The 26,668-nt window shown below is 43.3% G+C and overlaps 1 protein-coding gene across 3 annotated transcripts in view; it reads left to right on the forward strand.

The window, feature by feature from the left end:
• The window catches only part of Itgb6 (integrin subunit beta 6), a 79,595-nt gene extending 55,171 nt beyond the window's left edge, over nucleotides 1–24,424 (forward strand). For 2 of the 3 annotated variants that reach the window (XM_038337319.1, XM_038337320.1), the window contains 5 exons: nucleotides 1,015–1,237; nucleotides 7,985–8,076; nucleotides 12,868–12,987; nucleotides 19,683–19,849; nucleotides 24,309–24,424. In XM_038337319.1, coding sequence (XP_038193247.1) covers nucleotides 1,015–1,237; nucleotides 7,985–8,076; nucleotides 12,868–12,987; nucleotides 19,683–19,849; nucleotides 24,309–24,407 — 701 coding nt within the window. In that variant the 3' untranslated portion in view covers nucleotides 24,408–24,424. The remainder of the gene's footprint in view (nucleotides 1–1,014; nucleotides 1,238–7,984; nucleotides 8,077–12,867; nucleotides 12,988–19,682; nucleotides 19,850–24,308) is intronic. The other variant, XM_038337321.1, reaches the window with a different exon arrangement.
• Nucleotides 24,425–26,668: the final 2,244 nt, after the last annotated feature.

Raw genomic sequence — 26,668 nt, forward strand, 5'->3', positions numbered from 1 at the left:
AGTGATGAGCGAGGGATCTCTCTAAGTCCTTTCCAGAGGGAGGTGGTTCTGCTCCTGCTATTACCTGGGCTGACTCCATTCTGTGCATGGGAGGTCTGTTACATTGTCACATTTTCTTATCCAATAAAATCGGAGTACATACTCAGAATCTGTTGAATAATGAGTTTTTTAGTGCTTAGTATCTACCAATGGGATAGCTAACCAGGGGATATAAAACTAGAACTTTCCATCTGACCACAACCACTGTGGAAGTAGATTTTTTTTTATCCCTGTGCTTTCTGAGGATTTTTCGGTTATTCACCTTGGGTGATATAGAACTGTGGTTCTCAGCCTTCCTAATGCGGGCAGCCCTTTAATGCAGGTCCTCAAGTTGTGGTGATCCCAACGACAAAATTATTCTGTTGCTACTCCATAACTCTAGTTTTGATGTTATGAATTATAATGCAAATGTGATATGCAATGATATCTGATATGCGACACCCATGGGGGTTATAACCCACAGGTTGAGAACCACGGACATAGAAGGATGGGTGTTATTTCAGGTCTGTCCTTCATCTCCATCCTAAAACTCAACAATTTGCCCAAGAGCTCCAATGGGCTTGTCGGCATGATCTCATTTTGACTAGTTATTTATTCTGTTTGCTGTGATTTTCAGCTAGGAAACAAATTAGTAAATACACATGGCCAACAAAGCGCCTAACTATCATCTTTCTGTCTTTCTATCATCCATCTATCCATTATCCGTCCATCTATCCATCTGTCTGTCCATCCATCCATCAGTCTATCATCTATTTATATACCTGTCTATCCATCCATCCATCCATACATACATACATACATATATGCATCTATCCATCCATGCATCTATTGCTTCTGTCTCTCTCTTTGCCTCTTTCTCTTCCCATCCCCTCCAACCTTTCCTAGTGTTTAAAGGTAAGGAGAAAAGATATTCCCCATCCTGGAAGTGACTCGGGTCATAAGCAGCACAGTGCGCATGTTATGTTTGTATTACAGATAATGGGGACTGTGACTGTGGCGAATGTGTGTGCCGGGAAGGCTGGACCGGCGAGTACTGCAACTGTACAACCAGCAGGGACTCATGCGCATCCGAGGACGGAGTGCTGTGCAGTGGACGTGGGGACTGCATCTGTGGCAAGTGTGTCTGCAGGAACCCTGGAGCCTCAGGACCCACCTGTGAACGCTGTCCCACCTGTGGCGACCCTTGTAACTCTAAGCGGTAACGTCTCTACTCTATTCTCTTCTGTGGCAAGGTTTCCGCAGAAGTTTAAATGACATTTGGTAAACTCTGGGTTTGGTCTCCATCCAGCCTCCATCAAAACTCATAGCCCAAGGGCCACTGTGGTCCTCATCCTGGAAGGTCAGCCTCTCACCTGCCTCTTGTCCTGATTATCCAAAACCACAATGCCAGGTTTCTGCTAAAGATGGGGATGAGATGCGGGGTGGAGCTGATGTCCCTTACTGACAGCATCAGATGGCCTCTCAGTTGAATGCCCCGGAGATATCCTGCTGACACCCACAGGTGGTCAGTTCCTTTTCTGAGGAAACTGGACAAACTTCTTATCTAGAGACTTGAAGCTGACCTAGCAAAAGTGGTTCCCATTCTGGTAAGACCGTAGGAGGCAGAAGCAGAAAGACAATCTTAGCTTTCACTTCTCTCCTTATGGTACACTTTGGCACTTCTGCGTATCATTATACATATATATTGTGGTTTCAGTTTTACACTATTACAACAATAATGATAACTCAATACACCCATATTTTTTTCTATTAAAACTGATTTCTGGTTAGCAGCTTCACTTTACAGAATTGGAACAAATCTGGTAGGACTCCTCAAGCAGGTCTCCGAATGGCTTGTGAGGTCACAGTGTACCAGGTTAGCAGCAAACAGGATTAAGTACTTTCATTTCATACTTTCATTAACTGATTCCTGGGATGGTGGCATTTGTATGTGTGATATAAACAAGGAGGAAAATCAATTTCCCCCAGTGGTTACCCCACCAAGAAGGTGTCAAGATTTCCCTGTCACTGTCCCTGGCAACCTGAGCCACATGCCAAGCAGGGAGCTTGATTCAAATGTCAGGTGCAGTTCAGTGACTGAGTGACTGCCTAGCACGCAGGAGTCTCTGGGTTCAAATCTCAGCGTAACCACCACAAAAAAAAGTTAAGATTTTTTTTATTCCTTTTCTCTTCCATCTTCTTTATCAATGTGAGTTAGTCTTTTATTAGGGTTGCAAGATGCAAAATTAACTGTTTCCAGTTGGTTTTTACTCTTTACTCTTTTGGGGAGCCCACCATGCAGCTCCCCAAAAAATACAGAGGCTTATTCTTTCTTATGAATGCCTGGCCTTAGCTTGGCTTGTTTCTAGCCAGATTTTCTTAAATTATCTTGTCTACCTTTTGCTTTGGGGCTTTTGTCTTTCTCTATTCTGTATACCTTTCTTTACTTCTTACTCCATGGTTTACTGGGTTAGCTGGGTGGCTGGCCCTCTCCTTCTCCTTTTTCTCATTCCTCGAATTCTCTCTTCCCAGATTTCTCTTTCTATTTATTCTTTCTGCCTGCCAGCCTTGCCTATCCTTTCTTCTGCCTAGCTATTGGCCATTCAGCTCTTTATTAGATCAATTGGGTGTTTTATCCAGGCAAAGTAATACAGCTCACAGTTAAATAAATGCAACATAAAAGAATGCAACACATCTTTGCATCATTAAACAGATATTCCACAGCATAAACAAATAACACATCTTCAGCTAATATTCTATAACCATTACCGAGGTTGTTCCAATTTGGGAATCAGCATCTTGATGTTAGTTTTGAGAAGAGTCTATTCTTCCTTTTTCTCAGGCATGTGTTCATTTAACTAACATTACAAACATGGTGCATGCCAAAAATAGTGACAAGTCATAGGCATGCAGTTAACAGTTATGGTTTCTACATTTCATATGTGCTAACGGCCTAATGGAAAGATGGACTTTGTTTTACACGTGTATATGAATGTAGTGGGGGCACATGTTTGCATGTGTATGGTACACATGTGTTGGTGCATGTGTGGTGGTTGAAATTACCTGGCATGAGTGAGAAGGAAACACAACATGCAACAAACTCACTTAGGAGTTTATTAGAGGGGGGGCGTGTACAGGCCAGAGAAAGTCACTGTGCAGAGAAAGAAAAAGGTGGCATGTCTAACTTTTAAAAGCTGCCTAGCACATGTGCACAGGGGGTTGACGTGGCTATGCCATATGCAGATGACAGGGCTCATGCATGCTTGCAAGCGCTTAGCTGAGTCATACATGGATGATATAATCCACACTACATGTGGGTCACATGGGGCCCTTTAACATCCCCGGGGCCCATTAAGTCTGCACATGCATGGTCTCTAGAACCTGGAAGTATTAGCCTTATTGTGGCTGAAATCATTACAATTCCACCCTTTTATTTATTATAAAATTTAGGAAGTTTGGGTCTTTAATTGGTGGGAATGGGGCATCTTAAGGTCTCTTGTGACTCCTTCCTGCTGATTTTGTGGGTGTCAGAGAGTACAGATGCTTGACCACATTCTGGGGTGGCTGATGACGTTTGTGTTTTTACCAGGCTCTGTAGAACAGGCTGGCTGGCAGCCTGGACCTCACAAGATGCTGGAAAGGCAGAAAATTATGTCTGGAAAAAAATTTTAGATCCCAGTGATTAAGGGAGGAGAATTCCAAGATGGAAGATAGAGGGGTTTTTCTTTGGCGGGGGGGGGGGGGTGGAGGAGGGAATTTTCCAAGAGATCCTGAAACCAGGAATGATAAGGGAAGAATTAAATGATACTTATTCTGGGTGAGTCTGATCCATTTAAATAGGTCCAATTGGCTCCCTGGCGCTTATGAAAAAAAAGTTTGAAAAGAAATAAATTTTAGACATATTAAATGTTTAAAATTACAATGGTATAGTGTTGGAATAGAAGATGGTAGGGAGGAGGGAGGAAAAGTAGGGGGAATTATTAGAAAGGGGAATTATTAGACCCCTTAATGTTTTACTTGAAGCAAATCTTAAGGCACTTGTTCTCCTTAGCATCATGGTATTACCTTACCATCCAGGAGACAGTGCTGCAGTCAGTGATAAACCTGTTATGTTAAAGTCTGTTTTGTGAATCTGGAGCTGCGAATGTCCCCAAACTCATTATTGTTCCTTACCACCTGGGTTTTTGGTAATTCTCATACCTCTGGTTCTATGTTTAATGATGGTCCCTGTAATAATAGCTGAGTGGTTAACTGGAAATTTAGGCATGACATTGGAGATACAAAGAAGTTGGTAAAGCAGATAGGAGAAAGAGGAAGGAGGAGAGTATATGGAGTTTTTGGCACAGGAGACTGAGTACTGTGATGAGACTTATTTTTCTTGAACTGGAGCTGATCTTGCTGTCCTCTGGAACTTACGGGAACAGGGCCCTGTTTGTGTAGTGAGGATTTGCGGGCAGGCCTGCTTTTCATCCCGCTCAGCTCCCGGCCACCAGCTAGCATAGCTCCCAAATAACAACACACAAATTGTATTCTTTTAAATACTGCATGGCCCATTATTTTCAGCCTCTTACATCTTGACTAACCCATATCTAATAATCTTTGTAGCACCACGAATGGTGTCTTACCTGGAAAGATTCAGCATGTCTGAACTGGCAGCTGGCTCCATCGCATCTCTCTCCCTGAGGAGAGGCATGGTGGTCTGTCCAGAGAGAAGAGGTGAGGCACGGCAGTCTGCCCCAGAGAGGAGAGGCAGGGCAACTGTCTGAGCCATCTACCTCACTTCCTTTTTCCTGTTCTGTCTACTCCACCTACCTAAGGGCTGGCCAAGGCAGTTTCTTTATTAAAACAGAAGACCTTCCCACATCATATTTGAGTTGCCATATACAAGGGGGTATCTTGAGCTGGAAGAGTAAAAGGTTTAAAATGAGACAGGTGGATCCAATGAGAGAGTCCCTCCAGCTTGGCAGCTGTGGGAGTTACAAGAATTACGTTAAAGGGGCCCTGCCGTTTAAGGGAAAGGGATAAAGGGCATTGGTCTGGGGGAGAGACTAGTACCTGATCTCCTATTTTAATTGGTGGTGGGCATGAACTGGCACACGGTTGAGGTAATGAGTAGTCAGTAAAATCCCATAATAGGGAGTGAAGATGGGATAAACAGCAGAGTAAGCAGGTGATCAAGAAAGGGAGAGGTTTTGGGTATGAGGTTAGGGGTTAAAACCGACTGCCCATACATGATTCAAAGGGCAAGATGGAAAGGGGGCTTGTGAAGAGAGCCCTAAGCCTAAGAAGGGCCAGAGGCAAAAGTTTTACCCAGTCAAAATGAAGCTCCTGTGACATCTTAACAAGAACATTTGAAGAGGGACCACTGAAGAGCTAATGAGTGGGAGGTCTTGAACCAGGCAATAGGTTAGGTTTTTTAACAGCAAGTATAGGGTTGTTTAAGGGAAAAGAGGTGGGGCGAAGTAAGTTTTTTCTTAGAAGTTCAGAGATAAGAGGCTTAAGTGCCCTAAGGCTCTGGAGAGAGAGGGGTACTGAGCTTGGGTAATATATTTAGTAGAATCTTATAATTGGATAACAATGGGGAAATGGTGTTTAGCAACAGAGGAGTTTGGGGTGTCCTAGACTTGGGGGTTCACCTGAGAGGCTGATAGAGTAAAAGACATTGGAGCTGGGAGTTTGGGAGGCTAGGAGGAGGAGGAGTAAGGGAGTTGCTGGCAAGTCTGGGCAAGGTGAATGGAAGGAGCAAATAAAATGGAAGCTCCTACTTTTGCTAAAAAATCTCTTCCCATAAGAAGTACCAGGCAGGTTGGCATGACTAAAAATGAATGAGTGAGATAAATACCCTTAAAACACAGTTAAGTGATGGAGTCTGCTGAGGTAGATAAGGCTGTCCCCCTACCCCAACAATAGGGAAACTAGAATTCTCTCAGTACCGAGTATGTGGCTCCAGTGTCCAAGAGAAAGAAGATGGGCCATACTCATACGGTGATGTTTACCCGTGGCTCCCTGTTAAAGATGACGGTTGTGGTCGGGTCAAAGGAGCCCAGGCAGCCTCACTCATCCATGGCCAGACCTAGAAGGTCAATTTAGAAATTTCCTGGGTTTGATGTCTCTATGCCACTATATGCACAAGGACAATCAACTGCCCAATGTCCTTCCTTATGGCATCTTGGACAAGGTCTCGCAGAATCAAGATGAGGATTAGGGCATGCTCAGGCCCAATGACCAGTTCTACCATATTTGAAACACAGGCTTGGTGGTTTTCGAGCCCTGGTAGGCAAGGGAGCAGCAGGGACAGCATGGATTGGGTGGTCTGTTGCCTTGGTCAGCAGAAGGCTGAGTCATATGTGGGAGATGTAATCCACACCATACGTGGGTCATGCGGGGCCATTTATCATTCCTGGAGAGCCATTAGGCACTTTTGCCTGAGGACTTGTCTGCACATACATGGCCCCTAGAACCTGGAAATATCAGTCTTTTTGTGGTTGAAATCATTATAGTGGTATTGTTGAAATCATTATAGTGGTATTGCAGGCAAGAAGTTGCTTGGCATCAGATGTCATCCTTGATCACATCTCCCCCTTTGTTTATTGAAGTGAGGTCTGTGAACCCAGAGTTTTCCAATTCCAGATAATCTGGCTAGCCAGTTTGCCACAGCTCCCCTGTTCTGCCTCTGGAGTGCTGGGATTACAGGTGGCAGCCACACTTGCCTGGATTTTATGTGGACTCTGGGGATCTGAACTCTGGTCCTTATACTTGCGTGCCAAGCTCCTTATCCACTGAGCCAGTCCCAATCCCTATTTCTTTTTCAAGTAATTAACAGAGACATGTGGGCTGCAGTCACAGTGGGGCTGTAGAGGATGCTGGGGATAGGCAAGATGTCTGGGGCAATCACAGTGAGACACACAAAGGCGGTTAAAGGGTCTCTACAGTGTGCTCCAGGTCCCCACCAAGCTTGCCCAGAAATACTCAAAACACAAAAGCAGCTTTAAGACCAATATTGTGCTCTCACTCCCACATGGTTGCTGACCCAAGCAACAGTTCTCAACCAGTGGGTCTCGAATCCCAATGGGAGTCACATATCAGACATCCTGTTTATCAGATATTTACATTAAGATTCATAACAGAAAAAGTGCAGTTATGAAGTTAACAGTGAAATAATTTTATGGTTGGGTGTCCTCACAAAGGAAATACAGCTTCAGCTGACATCCCATGGGCATGAGCATTAAGTCCTTTGAAGACCACCCATACCCCAGCCATGTGTATACACACAGAACTTCTGCAGATTTGTCCTACTGCAAACTGAATCTATTTGTAAAGTTATTTGTAGGACAAGATACATTCTAGGCTTACATATTACTTTAGTCTATAGACATTTTTAAGTAGTGGATTTCCTTGTAAGAATACAAGGAAATATACTTTCTAAAAGCAGTGATCTTTTTTTAGAAGCCTGAATTAATGAAGATCCAGGCTATAATCCTAAGCTTTAGAAACACACTACCAAGATTTATACTTATTCAAAAAGAGCAACCTAAAATTGAATTTTAGAATAATCCTATTTGACATGTATTAAGAGCACCCATCACCCTTAGAATTCTTTCTGAGATATGGATCATTTGGGTTAAGAAAGTTAAGATATGGATCATAACTTTGCCTAGATTCTAGTCATATTTACAGATATAAACTCTCCCTTATGTCAAAATATGAAACAAAAACATAGCTAAAACACTGAAGTATTTTTTCTTAGCCAATCAGGAGCCATCACTATAGAACAGACGATGTCATCAAGGCTGACTCAGGGAGCTCGGAGTATGGAATAGGAGTCAGAACAATTTCGCATTCTCCTAGAAGTCACCCAACTCTTTCTGAAAGAGGTCAATCTCACCATTGAGAAGAATAAAGCAGCATGTCGGCTGCATGCCTGTTCTCCACCCATATGAACTGATGAACTCTGTTGTCCCCTCAGGAGCTGCATTGAATGCTACCTGTCTGCAGACGGCCAGGACCAAGAGTGCATGGAGCAGTGCCAAGCCGCCGGCGCCACCATCAGTGAGGAAGGTGCTCCTTGTCTTAAATCTATAGCTCTTGAGAGGCAGAAACTGTGGGAGTCAAGGGACCCCCAGGATCATGACTTCATTTGTACCAGGAGCTACGTGCTGAGCTTCTCTGTCCCCTTTTGAAGGATAAATGCATTTTCTAAAGAAATAATGGCACAAGAAACAAACAATTTAAAGTCACGGCTATTCTATCAGCCTTCAGTCCTGTTAGGGAGTTCACCCCTGCTTGACGGGGGTGCCTAGTGAATTCTACAAGGCTGTGTTTTCCAAACTAGTAAGAAGGAAAGTGGAAGAAATGACTCTTAACTGCCACTGACAGCCTGAAATTTTCCTATATCACAGGTCTGCCTTTTTTCAAGATGAGATAAAACCTGCCCTAACGGTTTACCTGACTGCACTTTACAGACCCTGGAAGTATTCTGCTCAGGAGCTAGCTGGATTTTGTCTACCCCTCTATTGTCCCTCCTAGTGATTTTATTTCCTCCCAGCCACGGGTATTAAATTACCATCCTCCCAGGCATGGGTATTACATCACCATCCCCCCCATCCCTCTTGACTTATCCTCCAAATTCAAGAAGTCCCTCTTCTAACTGCTAAGCGAGCTGGGCTTCTGCTTTCTGTCATGTTTAATTATTTAAAATGAGGATCTAGTGGCAAAATTTCATCCCAAATATTTAATGCTCCTGCATGTTAGATGAGCAGGAGAATAGAGCAGGAGAAAAGACATTTAAAAAGGGATGTGGGAACTTTACAACAGAGATGGCCGACTCTTCCTTAAAGAACAGCTAGGACCATCTGGGCTCAGAGCATCTCAAACTGCATTAGATTGCTACACTGGCATGGCTCTGTGTGTTTTAGAGGTGTGGCTGGGATGTATCTCAGGTGAAAGGGATCAATCAGAGGATAACATATGGCTTGTAGGATACATGTATTGAATAGATGGAGTTAGAATATGGAAATGAATGTATTTCCAAAATAGAATATATAGAGACGTATTCTTAAGTGCTATGTTTCAAAATTGTAGTGATGCTACAGTTGAACTACTGGGTGTGGCAGGGCCTGATGAGTGCTCATAAAACCCCTCATCTGTGCTTTTCTGGTGACCAAGGATAAGTCTGCCAAATAGCAGCGAGTGGAATGAGATGCTGTGTGCTTTGTCTGACACCAAAGGTGAGACACGTAAAAGCACCGAGGAAAAGGAGCGTTTGCGGCGTCTCCACACCAGTAACTAGCATGCATCTCAGAGCATCCTCCAGGCTCACGCCCCAGCAGCGGGGGTATTCACCAGCTGTCCCTGGGAGATGAGTAAAAGTTGCAGAAAATGCCTGCCAATGACTGGGAGTCAATTCACCAGCAACATGGGACATGCAGGGTTCTGAAAAGGAAATGAAGCAGCGGCTCGCCAGCCACAGGTGTGAAGAGGGCAGTCGCTGTGATTGGCAAAGATGCTCGTGTTGGGGAGAAAGACGAGCTTACGTGGCTTTTAGAACATTTGTGTTCTTTGGGTTTGACCGACGTCTCCTTAAGAGAGGAGGATAGTACTGTTTCTTACTTGGAAAATGAAAGCAGCCAGTGGATTATTAACCCACTCTAAGAACTAATCTGGACAAATTTGAGTCAACACGAGATTTGGCCAAGTGTGAGATAAAAGACACCTTTTCAATTGCCTCCTTACAAATTGTTTTGAACTTCTAGCCCACTGATGTCATTGTCACACTAGGTCGCTGTCACACTAGTTTGAATAAATGACCTCCCATCTGCTCATCTAAGGGTCTCTTAGCCCCGCTTTTCCTCTGAGGATGTGGAGTAGACAGACCTACTGTCTAACTCCCATGAATTTACCCATTGTGCGTCTGTGCCCTGGGTGGGCACATCTAACATTCATTCTGTTTTATTGAAGGAGTCGTGCTTCTTAGTTTACCTCACTATTCAGACACTCAGATCCTTGTTACTCAGAGCTTGTTCCACCAGATACTATCTCTGAAAGGTTCACGAAATAAAGCACCCACAGTCATACACATTTTAGAAATGTACTCACAATCAGTCAATGTATTCATATACATTCTGGAAATAGGAAACTAAGGATCCCAGAGCTTTGCAAGTCTTCAAAATTGCTATTTTAAATTAAATATGGGTGTGGGTCTCCAAAAGGGCCAGGAGAGGTACCCATGTAAAAGAGATTTCCAAATTTATCTCAAATGGAGAACCACTCCTCCTCAACACACACTGTGACCACCTTTGGGAAACCGTTTACTTCCAGAACTGCTAACTGATCCCAGAGCTGATGTCTTAAAACACAAGGTTGTGAGTCAATACAGATATTTATGTTTTCTACATTCTTTGGATCTGCCTCTCCACCCCCACCCCCACTTACATGGTTTCCTTCCTTCATTAAACATGATTTCCCAGGCTGCCTGAGATCTTATTTTCCCTGTATTATTCAGTGGCAGTAATTCAGGTCTCACAAAGAAGGGGAAAGAGAAAAGAAAGAAAGGGCCATTTTCTATGAACAAAAGAAAACCTTAGCAGCTAATTATGCAAATCTTTCATTGCACATCCAATCATACTATTTCAACACCCAAACACTGCAAAACGAGGCACATTTAGCCTGCAAAAGTCAGGAAAAGGAACGCTGGAGTAATTAAAGCACAAGGGGGGAGTTGTGAATCAAAGGTCAGGTCTGCAGTTCCATTAAAACCTAAATAATCTTGGCCAAGCAAAGGAAGCCTCCCAATGCTTCAATGCGGCCATTTGAAAGAAAATAGAGAAGTGGGATTAATATTACTGACGTGAGGATGCTAAACCAGCCACATACGTTCAGCCTGAAAGCTTGGTGTCCCATTCAGTTCCAAAGAGGGATGTGAGCTCTCACTGCTGCAGCAAAGGCTGAAGAAAGAAAATGCTCCAAAATGCAAAAAACACTCCAAGACTTCATGAATCTTAGTTATTGGAGTGGAAGTTAAGCACTGGGGAGGTCAAAGTCATATAAAGAGAACCAAAGTATGACTTGAATGAGGGTACCTGCTATTTACCATCAAACACATGAAATAACACAGGCCGAGTTGCCCAGGGCTCCCCAAATCTCTTCATCCAAGACATCTTATTAGAATGTTTATTCTAATAAGTCTAATAACCACCTAATGCCCGAGTCCTGTGCATATCGCAGTCTCTCCCATTAGAACACCCAAGCTGGGTCCCCAGACCCAGGTGAATCAGATTGTTATATGCATATGAGAATGATCTAACATGAAAATTTGCATAAAATTTCTTAATATGGATATGTACATAAAGAGATGCTTCTAATGAGTTCAAAACCAGTTTAGGCCATGTAAATCTATTGTATAAAAATCTCATTTAGAATGGTGAATTTCTGATTTACTGGTCCCTGCTGTCATGAATGATAAAAGGCTTATCAGTCACAGGGGTTTCTCTTAAATTTAAATGCAAAGACAACAAACAATGACAACTTAATATTTCTATATTTTATAGCTAGCATTTTTGTGCCCTAAATAGCCCTAAATAGGCTTTTTATTTTTCTTGTAAGAATGCACATGCATGCACATGTGCACACACACATACACACAAATTCTATCAACTCTTTAGAAACTTAAGCTGCTGGGTGGTGGTATCACAGCTTTAGTCCTAGCACTCGGGAGGCAGAGGCAGGTGGATCTCTGAGTTCAAGGCCAGCCTGGTCTACACAGCAAGTTCCAGGACAGCCAAGACTAAACAGAGAAAACCTGTTTTGGAAAAAGAAAAAATTCTTAAGCTAATGGGGAAAATCACACTCTAGGAGAGTAGGCCCAAGATTACCTGGGACAGTTTGATTTTCATAGTCTGTCTTTATATACTATTATTGGAGCATATGTCTTAGAAGTTTAGATTCAGAGCAAATGTTATCTTAATTACAGATTTCATGAAAAACTTAATAGTTTTATCAAGAATTTCCAAATTATAGTAAGAATTGTAAAACTAATCTGTTTGCTTTAATTCAGAAATACTAGAGGAATTTGACAGAGTAGCTGGGCCATCAGAATTTTTGATGTGTGAACTAAGAGTTTTACATTTTTATCACCACAAAAAAATTTTATTACTAATTATCATGAAATTCACTTTCTAACTCTTAAATTAGCTTCATAAGGAAAAACATTCAATTTGGAAAACCATTTGAGGAAGATCTCACCTTCTTCTTAGGAAAGAGGCATACTGTGTGTCGGAGAGCCTGGGTTCCTTTTCATCTGAGGCTCCCCTTTATCCTGCGGGTCTCCGAGATACAGAACCCCTCTGCCTCGGCTTCCTGATATTAATTTCTTCTCACCATGTGACAAATGCCAAGCCAGCAATTCAGGCTACACCACTGAGAAGCCCTCCTGCTAGTATCGGCGTCCATGTGCACTGAGCAGAGTGTCATCTAGCTGACCTCCCAGATGCTCTGAGCAGAGAGAAACACACTGCCCCCCCCCCCCGCCATTATCATCATCATGGCTGTTCTACCCCCAGGCAGCTGTGGGCACCTGCCCTGTGCTGTTTTCGCTCGATTGAGGTCTGCTTCCGTCAGACAAAGGGAATTCTGATCCTCAGTCCTGACTGACCACATCTGGAGCTGTTCTTCTGGAACAGAAGCAAAACCAAAGATCTCACTTGGTGGGGAAAAAATCCTATGCTTCTCAGTTCCCATCCGGCAGAACTGAAAACCCTAATTTGCATACTGAAAAACCCAATACTGTTTTGCTTTAAAAATGATCTCTCTTGAAATCTCATTTGCCCTAATGAATGACTCTTTCACCTGCAGACTTTTCAAAGGATACTTCTGTTTCCTGCTCTCTACAAGGAGAAAATGAATGTCTTATTACATTCCTAATAACCACAGACAATGAGGGGAAAGCCGTCATTCACAGCATCAATGAAAAAGGTGGGTAGCTTGGGTTCCATTGTCAATGTCAAGTGATACTACCTTTAGAGGCATCCAGAAAGTCACTTCAGGTAGCTTGCCAGGAAAAAGACATTTCAAGTTTGGGGTGAAGTGCTTCTCCCAAGGTTGAAAGCTCCTTCACTAAAATCTTTGTGTCACTGAGTCTTTTATGAAGATGAGGTAATATGAAACCTTTCATTGCCACAAGCATCACCTCCTGGACAGCTAGCTGCTGGCCCTGAGGAGAGGTGGGCCAAGGGAAAAAAAAAAAAAAGACAAAACAGGTTTGCCTTTCTGAAAAAAAAAAATCTAGCAGGAAGGAGTAACAGATTCTAAAACCAAGTTTAAGCGGTGGTTCAAAAACTGTTTTGTTGTGCAATCACCACTTGGTGCTTGTGGGATCTTCTTGCCTCTCCAAGCCTCTATTCCCTCATCTGTAAAATGGAGATAATAGTGGCGCCATCTTTGAAAAGATACCTCAAGGAATAAATGGAACAGTGAATGTAAAATATGTGCCAGAAGAGGTTTCCCGGCAATGGTTCGTTAAAAGAGACTGTTGGATCAGGAAAGACACAGGCAGCAAGTCAGGGTGTGACTATAGATGCCTAAGTGTCAGGACACCTCTAATGGAGAATGAGGCAGGAGGTTTGCTTAGAGTTTGAGGCAGCCTCGACTGAGTGATGTCAGATCAGGGCAGCCAAGAGCCCATTGTTTCTGTGCTTCTGTAGATTGTCAATCATTGTCAACACGTGGAATCAGTTTCCAATGCTCCCCTAGAAATTCCATCTCCAGCTAAGTTTATAGCCCATAGAAAGGGAAGCAGTGGAGAACATATCTTTAAGAAGCTTTCAAATTGTGCGTGTATCAGACTCCCCTGTTTATCCGAAAGGCTGTTATCCTGAGTCAGCAGGCCTGTGTGCGCATTCCAACAATCCAACTTAGCACAGATGGTTCAGGCGCTTTTGAAGCCACTGTGCTAACAAACCCTGGCGGCGTTCTTAGACATGCACAGGTGACTCACATTTTCTGTCTTCAGCAATGACCTACCCCTCCCTAAAATGTCCCAGAGAAATGACAGCTGTGTTAAGTGACTTCCTCAGGCTGGGGTTTGGAGCCTAAGGTCCGACCCAGACAACAGTAGCACACACAGGGTGTAAAGCGGATGGGGTTTGTTGTGTGGGCTTGCTTTTCAATGCACTGAGAGAATGTTAAGTCCTGATCTTGAAATCAAAGCTATCAAACTGATTATCACACTAAAGGTTGAAAAGAAACCAAATACCTGCAAAGTAGGTTTAAACCTCATGTTACAATCAAGAAAAATGGTCAGAGAAATGTCACATTATGTGCCAATGGATCAAGGGGTCAGGCACAGTCTGTGAAACGTGGGGATGACCATGGACATGGCACTGATGCTTGTGAGGGCCAGGATGCTCCCGGCACATTTCTGAGAAATATAAACACGAAATGCATTTTGCAGTCAGTTAAGGAAGCAGGGCGAGTCACACTGTGCAATACCAAGTTATTTCATAAAACTAAAAAGCCTTGTCTCCTCATTACGAGCTTTATACAGTTACAATTACAAACCCCCATCGCTGCGTTTGTAATTGTGGTAGTGATTTTAGCATGTTAGCCTGAAATCAAAACCACCCCTTAAAAGTATTAATTCGAGTGGGAAATCACATCCCGAAAAACAACGCAACTTCCTGAAGAAGGTCTTGCTTTCATGTGTGGGTTTCTGTAGAACAAGTAATAGAAACCCAGAGACAGACATTGGGGTTCAATCTGAAAACCAAAAAAAGCAAAGCACTCAAGCCATTAGAGAAGTCTTACCTCTACCAGGGCTGGGCGACTGCAAACTCAGCAGATCAGAGCCTCTCTCCTCCCGTTTTACATTCCCTCTAGTGCTGGGACTAAAGGCATGTGACTCCCTAGTACTGGGATTAAACGTGTGAGCCACCTCCTCCTGGATTTGTTTCTGCATTGATTTTGTGTAGCCCAGGGTGGCCTTGAGCTCACAGACATCCATCTGCTCTGTCTCCCAAATCCTGGAGTTAAAAAGTACGGGGTTTCTTGAACTCTTAAAAGAGAGAGAGCAGGCTGTCCCTGAACAGCGAGGACACTTTCAGCAGTGGAGATTTTAGACTGCACAGACATGAACTGAAGGAGAAGAGTGGGTTCCAGCCAGGCTGCTGAGGCCCGAACAAGTATCCAGTGTCAGATTCGTGAGCAAGACACCAACGCCAAACCCCAGGGTCAGCTGGTAAAGAACTCCTCCGGAAAGAAGGTCTTCAGAACGCTTCCAGGGAAGATACTGAAGTTGCAGCAAGACCTAATGGACCACTTCTTACAGTTGACTAGCCTGTGGGTACAGAACCTCTCCCCAGAAGACCAGTAAAGCACACAAGCCTCTCGGAAGCGGGAAAAGAGGATGGGCTACCTACTGTCCCAGGCAGGCAGCCTCATAGGGTCTGAGGTCACAAAGAAACTGAAGTTTAAAGAACCTCTCCCTCTCTCCGACTCTAGATGTGACATCGACCAACCCTGTTCCAGGCTGGGTGGTTTTAAAGCCGCCTTTGTCAGGCATGTCCTGTCCAAACGTGGTACTGGCATCTGCGGTCTTTCCCGCGCCAACTTCCAGAGCTATGAGGCCTATCAGAGAGACAAATTCCACACAGATTAAAACCCCCTGGGCTACTCAACCTTGGTACCAGCGAGAACGAGCTTTGCTTTGACCCGATAAAAGAGAGGTTGTGTCCATGTGGCATGAACCTCAGGGACGAGGGCCTGCTGCAGTACTCCAACCGGCAAGGACAGCCCTTCCTTCAGAAAGCGCTCACCATCTTCTCGACCCACGACTGCAGGGCACCTACACCTCTTGCTTCAGAAAATGTGGTGGTTCTCGATGGCCCCTGCTCAGGCTTATATATCTTCGCTGGCCATGGTTCTGTGTGACACAGGTGTTGCCTTTCTGATCCCTACACTCCGCTACAGGTTTCTGGGCTTGACTGGCTTGATTTTCTTTTTTTTTTTCTTTCGCTCCTCCCTCCCCCGTGTCTTCAGCTGATAAATGCTGTCTCGTTACTGAACTCTTGTTCGTTTTTTAATTCTTTACACAGTGTGAGAAGCGCACCAATATGCCATCCGTCAGAGGACACACAGATGTCTGGAGCCTTTCTATTGTAGTGTCTTATTTATCCCCTAGTCTTCTGTAGTAAGCAGAAGAGAAGGAAAAACAATCTCCCTGAGATTTCACAAGATCTCCTGACAGGTCCAAGGATACCTCAAATGTTCCATTCCTGGGCAGGCCTGGTGCTTCCAGAAGCCCCAAGGTGTCAGGAGTTCCTTCCTCCCTAAGCTGAGACCTGTGGCTCTCAAGTTAGAAACTAGGATGAGAAAGAAGGTCAAATGAAAAGCAGGAAAAAAAAGCAAGGAGAGGTTAATGTTTCCCAGTGTCCTCTGAGCAAGCTGAAAGGGAGCTGGTCCAGCACGCTTGCTGCTGCTGAGGATGCAGGCACAGCATTGCATCCCTCATCTTCCTTCTGTATCTGGACAGAGCAGTGGTCCTCAACCTCCCTAACACTGCAGCCTTTTAACACAGTTCCTCATGTTGTGGTGACCCCACCCCAAACACACAATTGTTTTGTTGCTACTTCGTAAAGGTAATTTTGCTACTGTTAGGAAACATAATGTAAACATCTGTGTTTTCCCATAGTCTTAGACTACCCCTGGGAAGGGGTTGGACCCACAGGTTGAGAATCACTGAGACAGCATGTCAGAGCCTAGAAGTCGTATCAGATGAAAATAAAATGACAGCCAACCCTTCTTTGCTGGAAGACGCCAGTCACTGCAGGTGGTACGCCTGCAAACTGGGCTTGGACAATCCAGACCTTTGCCTTCTGGGAGACAGAAAAGGGAGAAGAATGCACCTGTTGTCACTGTCCCTGTGTTTATGGGGCCCTTACTAACCCCCATGTCACTCATGTTTCTTATGTGCTGATTCACTGTCTTCAACAGCCCTATGAGGTGGGTACTAGTGTTATTTTTGACCTACAGGCGAGAAAACTGAGGCATGGAAACAAGGGTACTGCTAGGTCTTGCAGTAATTCATCCCAGAACGCCTTGCCTGGGGAACTCTGACAGCCCGGCTTAGAACCCAGGCTCTTAACCACTGTGCTACACTGCCTCCCACTGGCTGCACAACTGTATTACATACCTGACCCTAAATAATGTTGTTAGCATTGTCCAATAGGACGGTCAGGCAAGCTCTGGATGAAATGTGATGTTTTCTAGAAGCCTCATTAAAAAGTCAAAAAGAAAATCGGTGAAGTTAGTTTTCTTTACCTTTGAGTCAAAAATATTCTCATTTCAACATGGAAATCAACATAACCAAGCCACACCTTCTCCTCATTGACTCCCTGCTTGAGCATCCTCCTGATTCTCTCTCCAGCTGCAGGTCCTCACAAACTGTGTCCTGCTGTGAACAGGGGCAATGTGAACATTTCTCAACCAAAGATATAGCTGGCTCCATATATTTTCCCAGGGACACAGCCATGCTTCGTTTGCTGGCTACAGTACATCCCTTAGCCCTTGGTACTATCGTAAGCAGGCCATTCAATTCTGCTTGTTTCTTCACAATGTACTTCCATGGTTTTCCACCCAGAAAAAGTGTATGAGACTAGGCATCATGCTGCTAGGGGGTCATTGAGATTCGGGTCTGAAAAGTCATGTGATCAGTCCTTGGTGTTCAACTCTCCATTATTAACTATCTAAGAGTGACATTTTGAAGACTTGACTAAGCAGGGTTCACATACTGTCCCCCATATACTGTCGGGTGTGGCCTCTCTTCCTGTGGTGGGATATGGATATTTAATGGTCATTTGATATGGACTTTCTTCCCAGGAAAGCAAAAGAAGGGCTTAATTATAATGTTCCATTAAGAGATTTATCATCTTGCTGGCACATTGCAAGGGTCGTCAGTCATCTTACTGGCAATGGAGGAAGTCATCTTACTGGCAATATAACTGCAAAACTACATTATACCATCCATCGAGCCAAAATAAAATTTCATAAAATCTTCAAGTTGAGAATATCTGATTCCCTACACTTCCCTGCTCGTAAGAGTGACTTAGATACGATTAATAATATATAACCTGTGGTATTACCTGAGACCCACTGAAACAATATCTTGGGGAGGGGTCTAGGAGGCTGTGGTTTTGATAAGCAAGACTACCTCAACATGTTGCTGTCATCGGGGCGATCGAGGGAGTGCTGTGCTTTATTTCACAGATGAGGTCAAGGGACTCAAGGATTGAATCCATACAGATGAGACATCAGATGAGAACTGAACCTACCCTCTTCTAGTCTAGGAAATCAGCATTGCACAAAACAGAAAGCTATGATTATCTTCTGTCTTTACAGGGGGAAGGGGCAAGGATCCCACAGTAAAGGGGAATCTTTTCTGTTCTGGAGGTGGAGCCTGAACCTTTGCACATGCTAAGCAAGTGTTCCACACTCCCAGTCCTCGGTTTGTGAGACACGGTCTCACTGTGAAGCTCAAGTTGGCCTTCAACGTGTTCTGTATCTGCCTGCTGAGTTCTGGGATTGCAGGCACGAGCAACCTGGTGGGACTAATAATTCTTAATGTAATTCTGAGACTGTTCATGATTCAATGAACTCCTTGACAAGACTGTCACTCTGCTGGATAAAAGTTCTAAAGTCAACCGTCCGATCTAGTCACCTCTCTGTATCTGCAGGAGATTGGGTCTGGAGCCTCCTGTGAGAAAGATACTAAAGCCTGTGAATACTGAAGGCCTTTCTACTAGCATAGAATTTACATGTCTTTCCACATACCTGAAATCTAGGTTGCTTGCAAAATGTAATGCAGGGTTTGAGATGTAACTAAGCTGGAAGAGTGTTTCTCTGTCACAGATGATGCTCTGGGTTCAATCCCCAGCACTGTATAAAACTAGGCATAGTATGGCACACCTGTGGTCCCAGTACTGGGGAGGGAAAGGCAGGAGGTTCAGGTGTTCAAGGTCATCCTTGGCTGTAGAGTTTGAGGCTAGCCTGGGAACCAAGAGATGTTAAAAAAGAAGAAAGGAAGGAAGACAGGAGGGAGAGGAAGAAAAAAGGAAGGAAAGAAGGAGGGAGGGAGGGAGGAAGGAAGGGAGGGAGGGAGGAAGGAAGGGAGGGAGGGAGGGAAGAAAGAAAAAAAGAAAGAAAGAAGATTGAAAGCCAATACAATGTGTCTGCTATTGAATATACATTACACTTACCATTTAGAGAGCAACAACAAGGGGAAAGACAGGGCGTGTCCGATAAAGACATATTTTCAATCCATAGTTTGTTGAATCTGTGCATTCAAAACCAAGGATATGGAAGGCTGGTTATAAATTCATTTTTGAATTGTTTTGAAACTTTTATTCCACTGAGACTGAATACAAACCTCTCTTTAAAACAAGTCGCTCAGTTTTAGAAAAAAAATTCAACAGAACTCTCCCTCTCCTGTGGAAAATACATGACTAGAAAACCCAGTGAGAAAGGTCTTTCTGTTCCATGAGATAGGGTGTAGCTTAGAGAGAGAAGAATTGTACAATTTGTTCAGAGCTGCACTGAAATGAGGGGTGAGGTAAATCTTCTTCCAGCGAAACACTCATTGTCACAGCTTCTAAAGATTATTCCATCTGCTCCCACAGATTGCCCCAAACCTCCAAACATCCCCATGATCATGTTGGGAGTGTCGCTGGCTATCCTGCTCATCGGAGTCGTCCTACTGTGCATTTGGAAGTTGCTGGTGTCATTGCACGATCGGAAGGAAGTCGCTAAGTTCGAAGCAGAACGATCAAAGGCCAAATGGCAAACGGTAGGTGAACTCGGGACACCTGAAAATGATGGGGGACTTAGCCTTGCCCTGTAGAAAAGAAGAGGTCAGTTGTCCATGACCACCCTCTGTGTAGCCCCAACAGCGTTCATTTCTCTCTTGCTTAGCGAGCAGAAGAGCCCATTGTCTGGATCCGGTTGTCCTCACGACACCCGGTGTCTCAGTGTGGTGGGCTTGTAACACCTGGGGAGTCTCATGAATCTCCTACTATGGTGGCTTAGGGCTGTTGTGGAAGCAACCTCATTAAATAAAGCCTAGGTTCTATAGCTAAACTTTTCTGCAAATTGATTATATGCCAGCTAATGGGATAATGTTAATGGAGACTGTGACCGTTCATGCCAATTTCCATGGAAATACTTGTTGCTGATATCATGGGCCACAAAGCAACACTGACAAGCCTTTTTAAACACCAAGCTGTTTTTCCCAAATAACATAAAATTTAAGTAGCTACATGAAATAAACTCCTAAATATATGTATTCAATGATATAATTTAAATGCCTTCTCAGTAGGCAAACAGAAAACAGGACTACAATTTTCAGTGTTGCATTTCCACAGGAAGAGATAATTACATTTCTAGAGACCCCTGGAAACAATTTCATGGTTTTAATTTCATCTCTCAATCTCTAATGGTGTGTCTAGCTATCTCATAGCAATTATCTTACATCACTGATTCCAAAAACAGCGAACTCGCTGGAGAAAACACAAGCAAACACAATGTGCCTTTGGGTTCATCTGCCTAAATAAATTGGTGGCAACACTATTTCCCCTATATTGCTCTCCTCGGTTCTGAAAGAAAATAGAATTTTCCATTCTTGATAATGAACATTTATATTGGGCGGGATGATTTCAAACTAATCATAATGTACATCTCAGGAAAAAAAGCTAATAAAAATTTTATCTACCTTATCTTTTGAGTAGAAATGCTTTGGTTATAATGAACAAATGTGATCTACGGACCCGGTTTGAGTCCTGACTTGGAAGGGTCCAGATGTAAGATTATATTTTTAAGACAACTGAGGAAAGTTTGATACACTCTGGATACTAGAATGAGAGCAAGGATGTATGTTTGGTTTGATCAGATTTCACAAAGGCCTGGTGACTTCCTGAGTGCACAGTCTGTGGTTTTTAGCGAGGAAGCTGAAGTGTGTAGGAGTAAGAAATGAGGACAGGTGTTGTATTTAAAAGAATTCAGCCAAAAGTTCAGGTCTCCCCAAAGTCTTAGTACAGGTAGAGTTGAGCCCCCATCATGAATGTGTTCTAAGAACAGCCTTCGGTTGAAGCGTCTGGGAATAATGAGGTGGGTATTCTGATTCTGCCAGCAAGCCCTTGGCTGTTTTGTGATGCGCGTCTACTAACCAGCATATTTTAATGCTCTCCGACGCGGGCGTGAGTGCTGACAAATGATTAATATCTTTAGAATAACGTTTTAATTAACAGTTAATTTCCCCCAAAACATGAATTGTTCTCCCTCAGGAAGCTAAACATGACTGAAATTCAAATGCCTAAATTTAGCTGTTTCTTCATCTAAAATGGGACAAAACCACATATTAGACAGATAAAAAGCATAAATGGAAAATATTATTTCCCTGTTAAATTGAGTTTCTTTGAATAACAAATGTCCGATGTTCCTGACTAGATGATGACCAGGTAATAATTATTCATTCACATGCAAAAGAGGTTTGATTTAATATTCATCCCTAATTTCACTACCACATCCTCCTCCTGGGACAAATGTATGCTTGGCGCATACACTTGAAGGTCTTCAGTTTAATTCAGTTTTTTAATCTAAAACCTATTTCTTCTCAAGGGGTGAACTTAACTAATCCTTAAAAAGCAGGACAGAAAAAACAGTGTGGTCACCTGACCCATTGAGCTCCTTGGCCTCTTAAGGGGACAGAGTTGAAGACACATCTTGGCTCTTGCCCCTGAAACATTTTGTCAGGACTATAAAGAAAGGTTATCTTTTACTACATTTAAAAAAAAAAAACTCAGCATTTTTCTTCTGAAAATACAAATGGAAGACACTTAAATTCATCTTTGATTAGACAGTTTTTACCCTGGATAACAAGTGGACTTGTGACAGAAAAAAAAAGTTCCACCTGCCATTTCTTGCAGCCATGGATTGACTTTGTTCTCTCCTAAGCAAATCGGGTCTGCAGGTCACAGTTAGGCAGTCGCTAAGAAAGCTGTGAGCCATGATGGAGCCTTCTTGTTGCCGCTTTTGTTCAAGCCTGAAAAATGTGTCACTGGCTGCGCAGAATCCAGGCTTAGGCCAGGGCCTCCACGTTCTGGAGAAACTCGGCCTGGCCACCTTACACACTTAGAGAGAACCAGCCTTGTCTAAGCGTGTACATTCCCCCACCATAGAGCAGGCCTTAAGCCTGAGGTTCAACTGGACATCCCATAAAGGGAGGTCAATAATAAATATGGCACTGGCCATCTCCGTACCTGCTGACAAAACCCAACCCTAGCATGCTCTCCTGAGCTCTGATCAGCGTCTAGGTCAGTACACACCTCCTTCCCCACCTCTACAGTGCTGTGAACCTTTTCTTCTCTGGGTTCCGTATCTCCCTTGCCTTCCTACTAGGATGGAATCTTAGTCCATTGACCCTACACAAGGGACCCCCGACCTATTCCAGACTTGAGTAAATGAAGTAGTTTAAACAGAAACAAAAATTTCAAAAAAGTAAATTGTTAATTATCTACAAAATAACATTGAGTCATCCCCTTAAGAGTACTTTAAAATCTCTTTTGTGGGGTTACAGAGTGCCTCAGTGGGTAAAGTTTGCAAGAAAGAAGACATGAGTTCATATACCCAACACCCTTGTAAAAGTCAGACCCTCAACTCAAATCTGCAACCCTAGTGCTGGAGGACTTGGAAACAGGCAAAATCCTAGGGCTCACTGGCCAGTCAGTCTAGCCAAAATGGTAAGCTCCACAGCACTGAGAGACTGTCTCAAAGCAGGGGGGGGGAAAGGGAGTAGAAGACGACACCCAGCACTGACCTCTTGCCGCCTATACACATGCCACACATACCTGCACACACATGTATAGCACGCATGCACATGCACACATTCACAATTCTACTTCATGAGGGAAGTAGGTGCATTTTAATATGATTGACAGTTAAGGGGTGGGGCCTACAAACAGGTACCTGGTCCTCCAGAGATCTAAGCTGGCTCAGATCACAGCCAATTTATTTATATCCTATTCCCTAATCTCCCCATCTCTCTTCTGTCCAGGCTTCAGCCTGCATCCCCACCCGCAGCTCATGCTATCCAACTTTGTCTCTTCAACTGACTTCTTTGTCAACTAATTTCTCGTCCTTAAACTTCATAAAACGTCTTCTGAATGTTATTGCATTCTATACCTACCTGAGACCACACAAGTTTCTCTGAATCTTTAAGAGTTCTTAATTCATATGGCAGCTGGATTAACTATCCAGCCTGACTTTAGGAGTAGAGACAGTACAGCAACCCGGCTTTTACCCGCCATGAACTCTAGCCACGGAACTACCTCTACTTACCCTCAATACAGAGATGGCATCTGACTCTCTGAAGTCATATGACCAAAGGCAACATAGCACTTGGTCAAAGGTTGGGACACTGGCTCTCAGTAGGACAGAAGCAGCTTCACGGATGGTTCCCACTCAGAGGAGGCACGGCCGTTGACAAGGCAGGTAAACTCAGAAAAGATATTTCTGTTTCGTTCAGTTCTTCGGAGTGCAAATATGATTTTGCTTTGTCAAGTTGTAGATAAAATTCCTTCCTCTGGGGAGTTGTAAGCTAAATATACTTTCCTCCTAAAGCCCCATGATAAACCAGGCACAGTTTATTCTGCAGGATCACTGAGTGTACTGGGCTTCTTCACAGAGTACAGGAGTGGGTGACTATGAGCGTGTTGGTGTTCCTTACACAAACAGCCCTGGAGATTACTAGCCTGCCAGTCTAGCCAAATTGGTGAGCTCCAGGCTAAGCGAGAGACTCTGTTTCAAAACATAAGGCAGAGGGTCAGGAAGAATGGCTTTGAGGGTAATGGAGCTTGTGACCAAGCCTGCTGGACTCAATTTGATTCTCAGGACCTACATGATAGGAGGTGAGAAATGGCTTTCAAGGTACCCTCTGACCTCCACAGGTATCCTCTGACCTCCACAGGTACCCTCTGACCTCCACAAGAGAGGCACATGAATGCCCCTCTTCTAAGTAATTAAGTACAATAAATTAAAAATAATACATTTTAGAAGTATGCATGTGCCACACTAAAAACTAAAATAAAGGTGAATAAAATTAAAATTTATCAAAAATCATTCAAATAACTTCCAAGATTGCGCTTGACACTCCAATTCGAACTATAATGTAAACGTTTGGAGATATATTAAAGTGGTATAATAACAAAATGTATCTTCTTTTTTTTTGAACCCTTTTTCCCCCTGTCCTTTAGGGAACCAATCCGCTGTACAGAGGATCCACCAGTACTTTTAAGAATGTGACCTACAAACACAGGGAAAAGCACAAGCCTGGCTTTTCCATAGATGGGTAAACAGACCTACTTCGGCCAGGGAAAGTCAACTTCACCAATGTTAAAGGTTAATGCACTGTTTGGTTTGCCTTTCTTTGTGGCTTCCAAAGCAGGTTGACTTAAGATAATACTAGGTCATTTGGAGATCAGTCATTCTCAGCATGGAGGTGAGCCACTGTTGGCAGGTTCAAAATAATCAAGAGAAGAATATCCTAAGTGAAGAGGTGAATTCAAGATCGCTTGAAGAATATGACCCCTGTTGCATTGATGCATCAAAAAAAATCATCAAAATGGTTCATGGGGACTTGATTTGAATTTGAAAAATGTTCAGAATTATAATCTCATTTGCTTCCTGAATCCAGCTACCTAAAACCTTTGTCTCCACAAAGTCACCAAGTCCTTATGGTTCTATTCTGTACCCACACTGGCTGCTTTTTCTAAACATGCAGAAAAATCTCCCATTTCCTAGAGGATTTTTTTTTTCTTTTTTGGTTTGGTTTGTTAGTTTTGGTTTTGGGTTTTTTGAGACAGGGTTTCTCTACAAAGTCCTGGCTGTTCTGGAATTGACCAGGCTGACCTTGAATTCACTAAGATCTGCCTGCCTCTGCCTCCAGAGTACTGGGATTAAAGGTGTACCACATCATTCTAGGCAATTTTTTTTAAGTGTGAGAAATGAGATTCTGCTTTCTCATCTACAGAAAGAATGTAGTTCTTCCAGTAATATCCTAAGTGAAAGATTGAAAATTAAATGTTAGTAATGCCTTAGATTTGTACTCTTACAAGTTATTTACACAAACAAGTGTTTTGTTTCACAGGTGAGGAAGGAGTAATTTATAAATTATGTTGCTAGTAAGACTGAAGATAGGGGTCTGATATTCTCTGTTTCCCTCTTGTCCCCAAGTTTCCCGCCATTATCCCATATTTCCTAATTATTTCACCCAGTTTCACAGTCTTCAAAACTCCACCCTTGTCATATGAAAGTATCCATTTAAAAATAACTCAAAGTGGTTAGCTTATCAAAAGAAGTTTCAGGACTATAAAAGGAACCTTGGGCAATAGAATAAAAGGTCACGTCACGTGACTTTACATCCAGCGTGTCCCTCATGGAGTCTAGGCTTCCCACAGGACATTGCCATCCCGTCCACACCACCCAGCATTCACAGTGCAGCTTTCACGGGCCGGATGTGTCATCCATGGGCTCTAAAAAGTAAAACCACTTACAAAATCTACACCGGCAGTCAGCAATCCAGTAGCAGACTGGAGAGGAAACCGCTGGAGGCTTTTCATTTCTTCTGGTTACTGCTGCATTGCAAAGCACTTTGCTCTCGCTAGATCTCCACAGAGAAGCTGAGAGCATAGGCAGAAGAGCTGGGGACAGACTCTCCACCTTCTAATTCCAAGCCTTTGCTCTCCCCACTGCCTGAGACTCTTTTGTCAGTAAAATGATAGGCGGCTTGTGCTAGTTATGGCATAACTATCTTAGTCTGAAAGTGTACTGACACGAAACAAATAGCACTTAGGTCCCTCGAATGAGGGCCAGCTGCTGTATTTTTGCGCCGCGTGGATAGTCACGTGACTGGATAGTCACGTGAAGCCATTCGCTGGGCGAGCAGCTTCTTAGGAGTGGCAGCTTCATGGTTATCCACTGGATTGTCAACTTAGTCTCAAAGTTCCTTCACTCCTCCCGGATATGTCTGTACACGTTTTGATTGTCTGGAGTCTTTCTTTTCTGGATTTTTAAATAACTCAGGTAAATCAGTCAGTTGGGGGGTACACAGCTACACTTAAAAGAAAAAACTGAATGAATCTCCTTGGATCCCTGAATGATCCAATAATTGACACTCCCAATAATACGGCAGCACTGCCCCCATTACACGGGGCTGTGTGTGCTATTTTTGCGTTACTGCTGAAATGAGATTTTAGAACATAGATGTTTCTTTCATGTGTGTATTAGGAAGAATTTGTTCTTTCCCTAAATACCGTTTTGACCTGAGGCAGGACCTTGGAAAGGCCAAAACATTGACAGTAGTCCTTCTGTTCACTGAAGAGTTATGTTACATGAAGATGAGATGGTTGTTTTTTTAAGTGGTTTTATTGTATTTTGCATTGGCATAAATAAACATAATTTAAACAGTGAACCTTGGTTGGATGATAATGCCTTTTATTTACTTGCTATGGAACCCTCTTCTTAACATTTCTGGATCTTTCTGTGACTTACTCTGACGTACATTGCTGATTTCAGTCAAGGGCCAAGAAGAAGAACAGAACATTATCCCACACTG

This window comes from Arvicola amphibius, chromosome 7 (assembly GCF_903992535.2).
Source record: "Arvicola amphibius chromosome 7, mArvAmp1.2, whole genome shotgun sequence".
Taxonomy (NCBI): Eukaryota; Metazoa; Chordata; class Mammalia; order Rodentia; family Cricetidae; genus Arvicola; species Arvicola amphibius.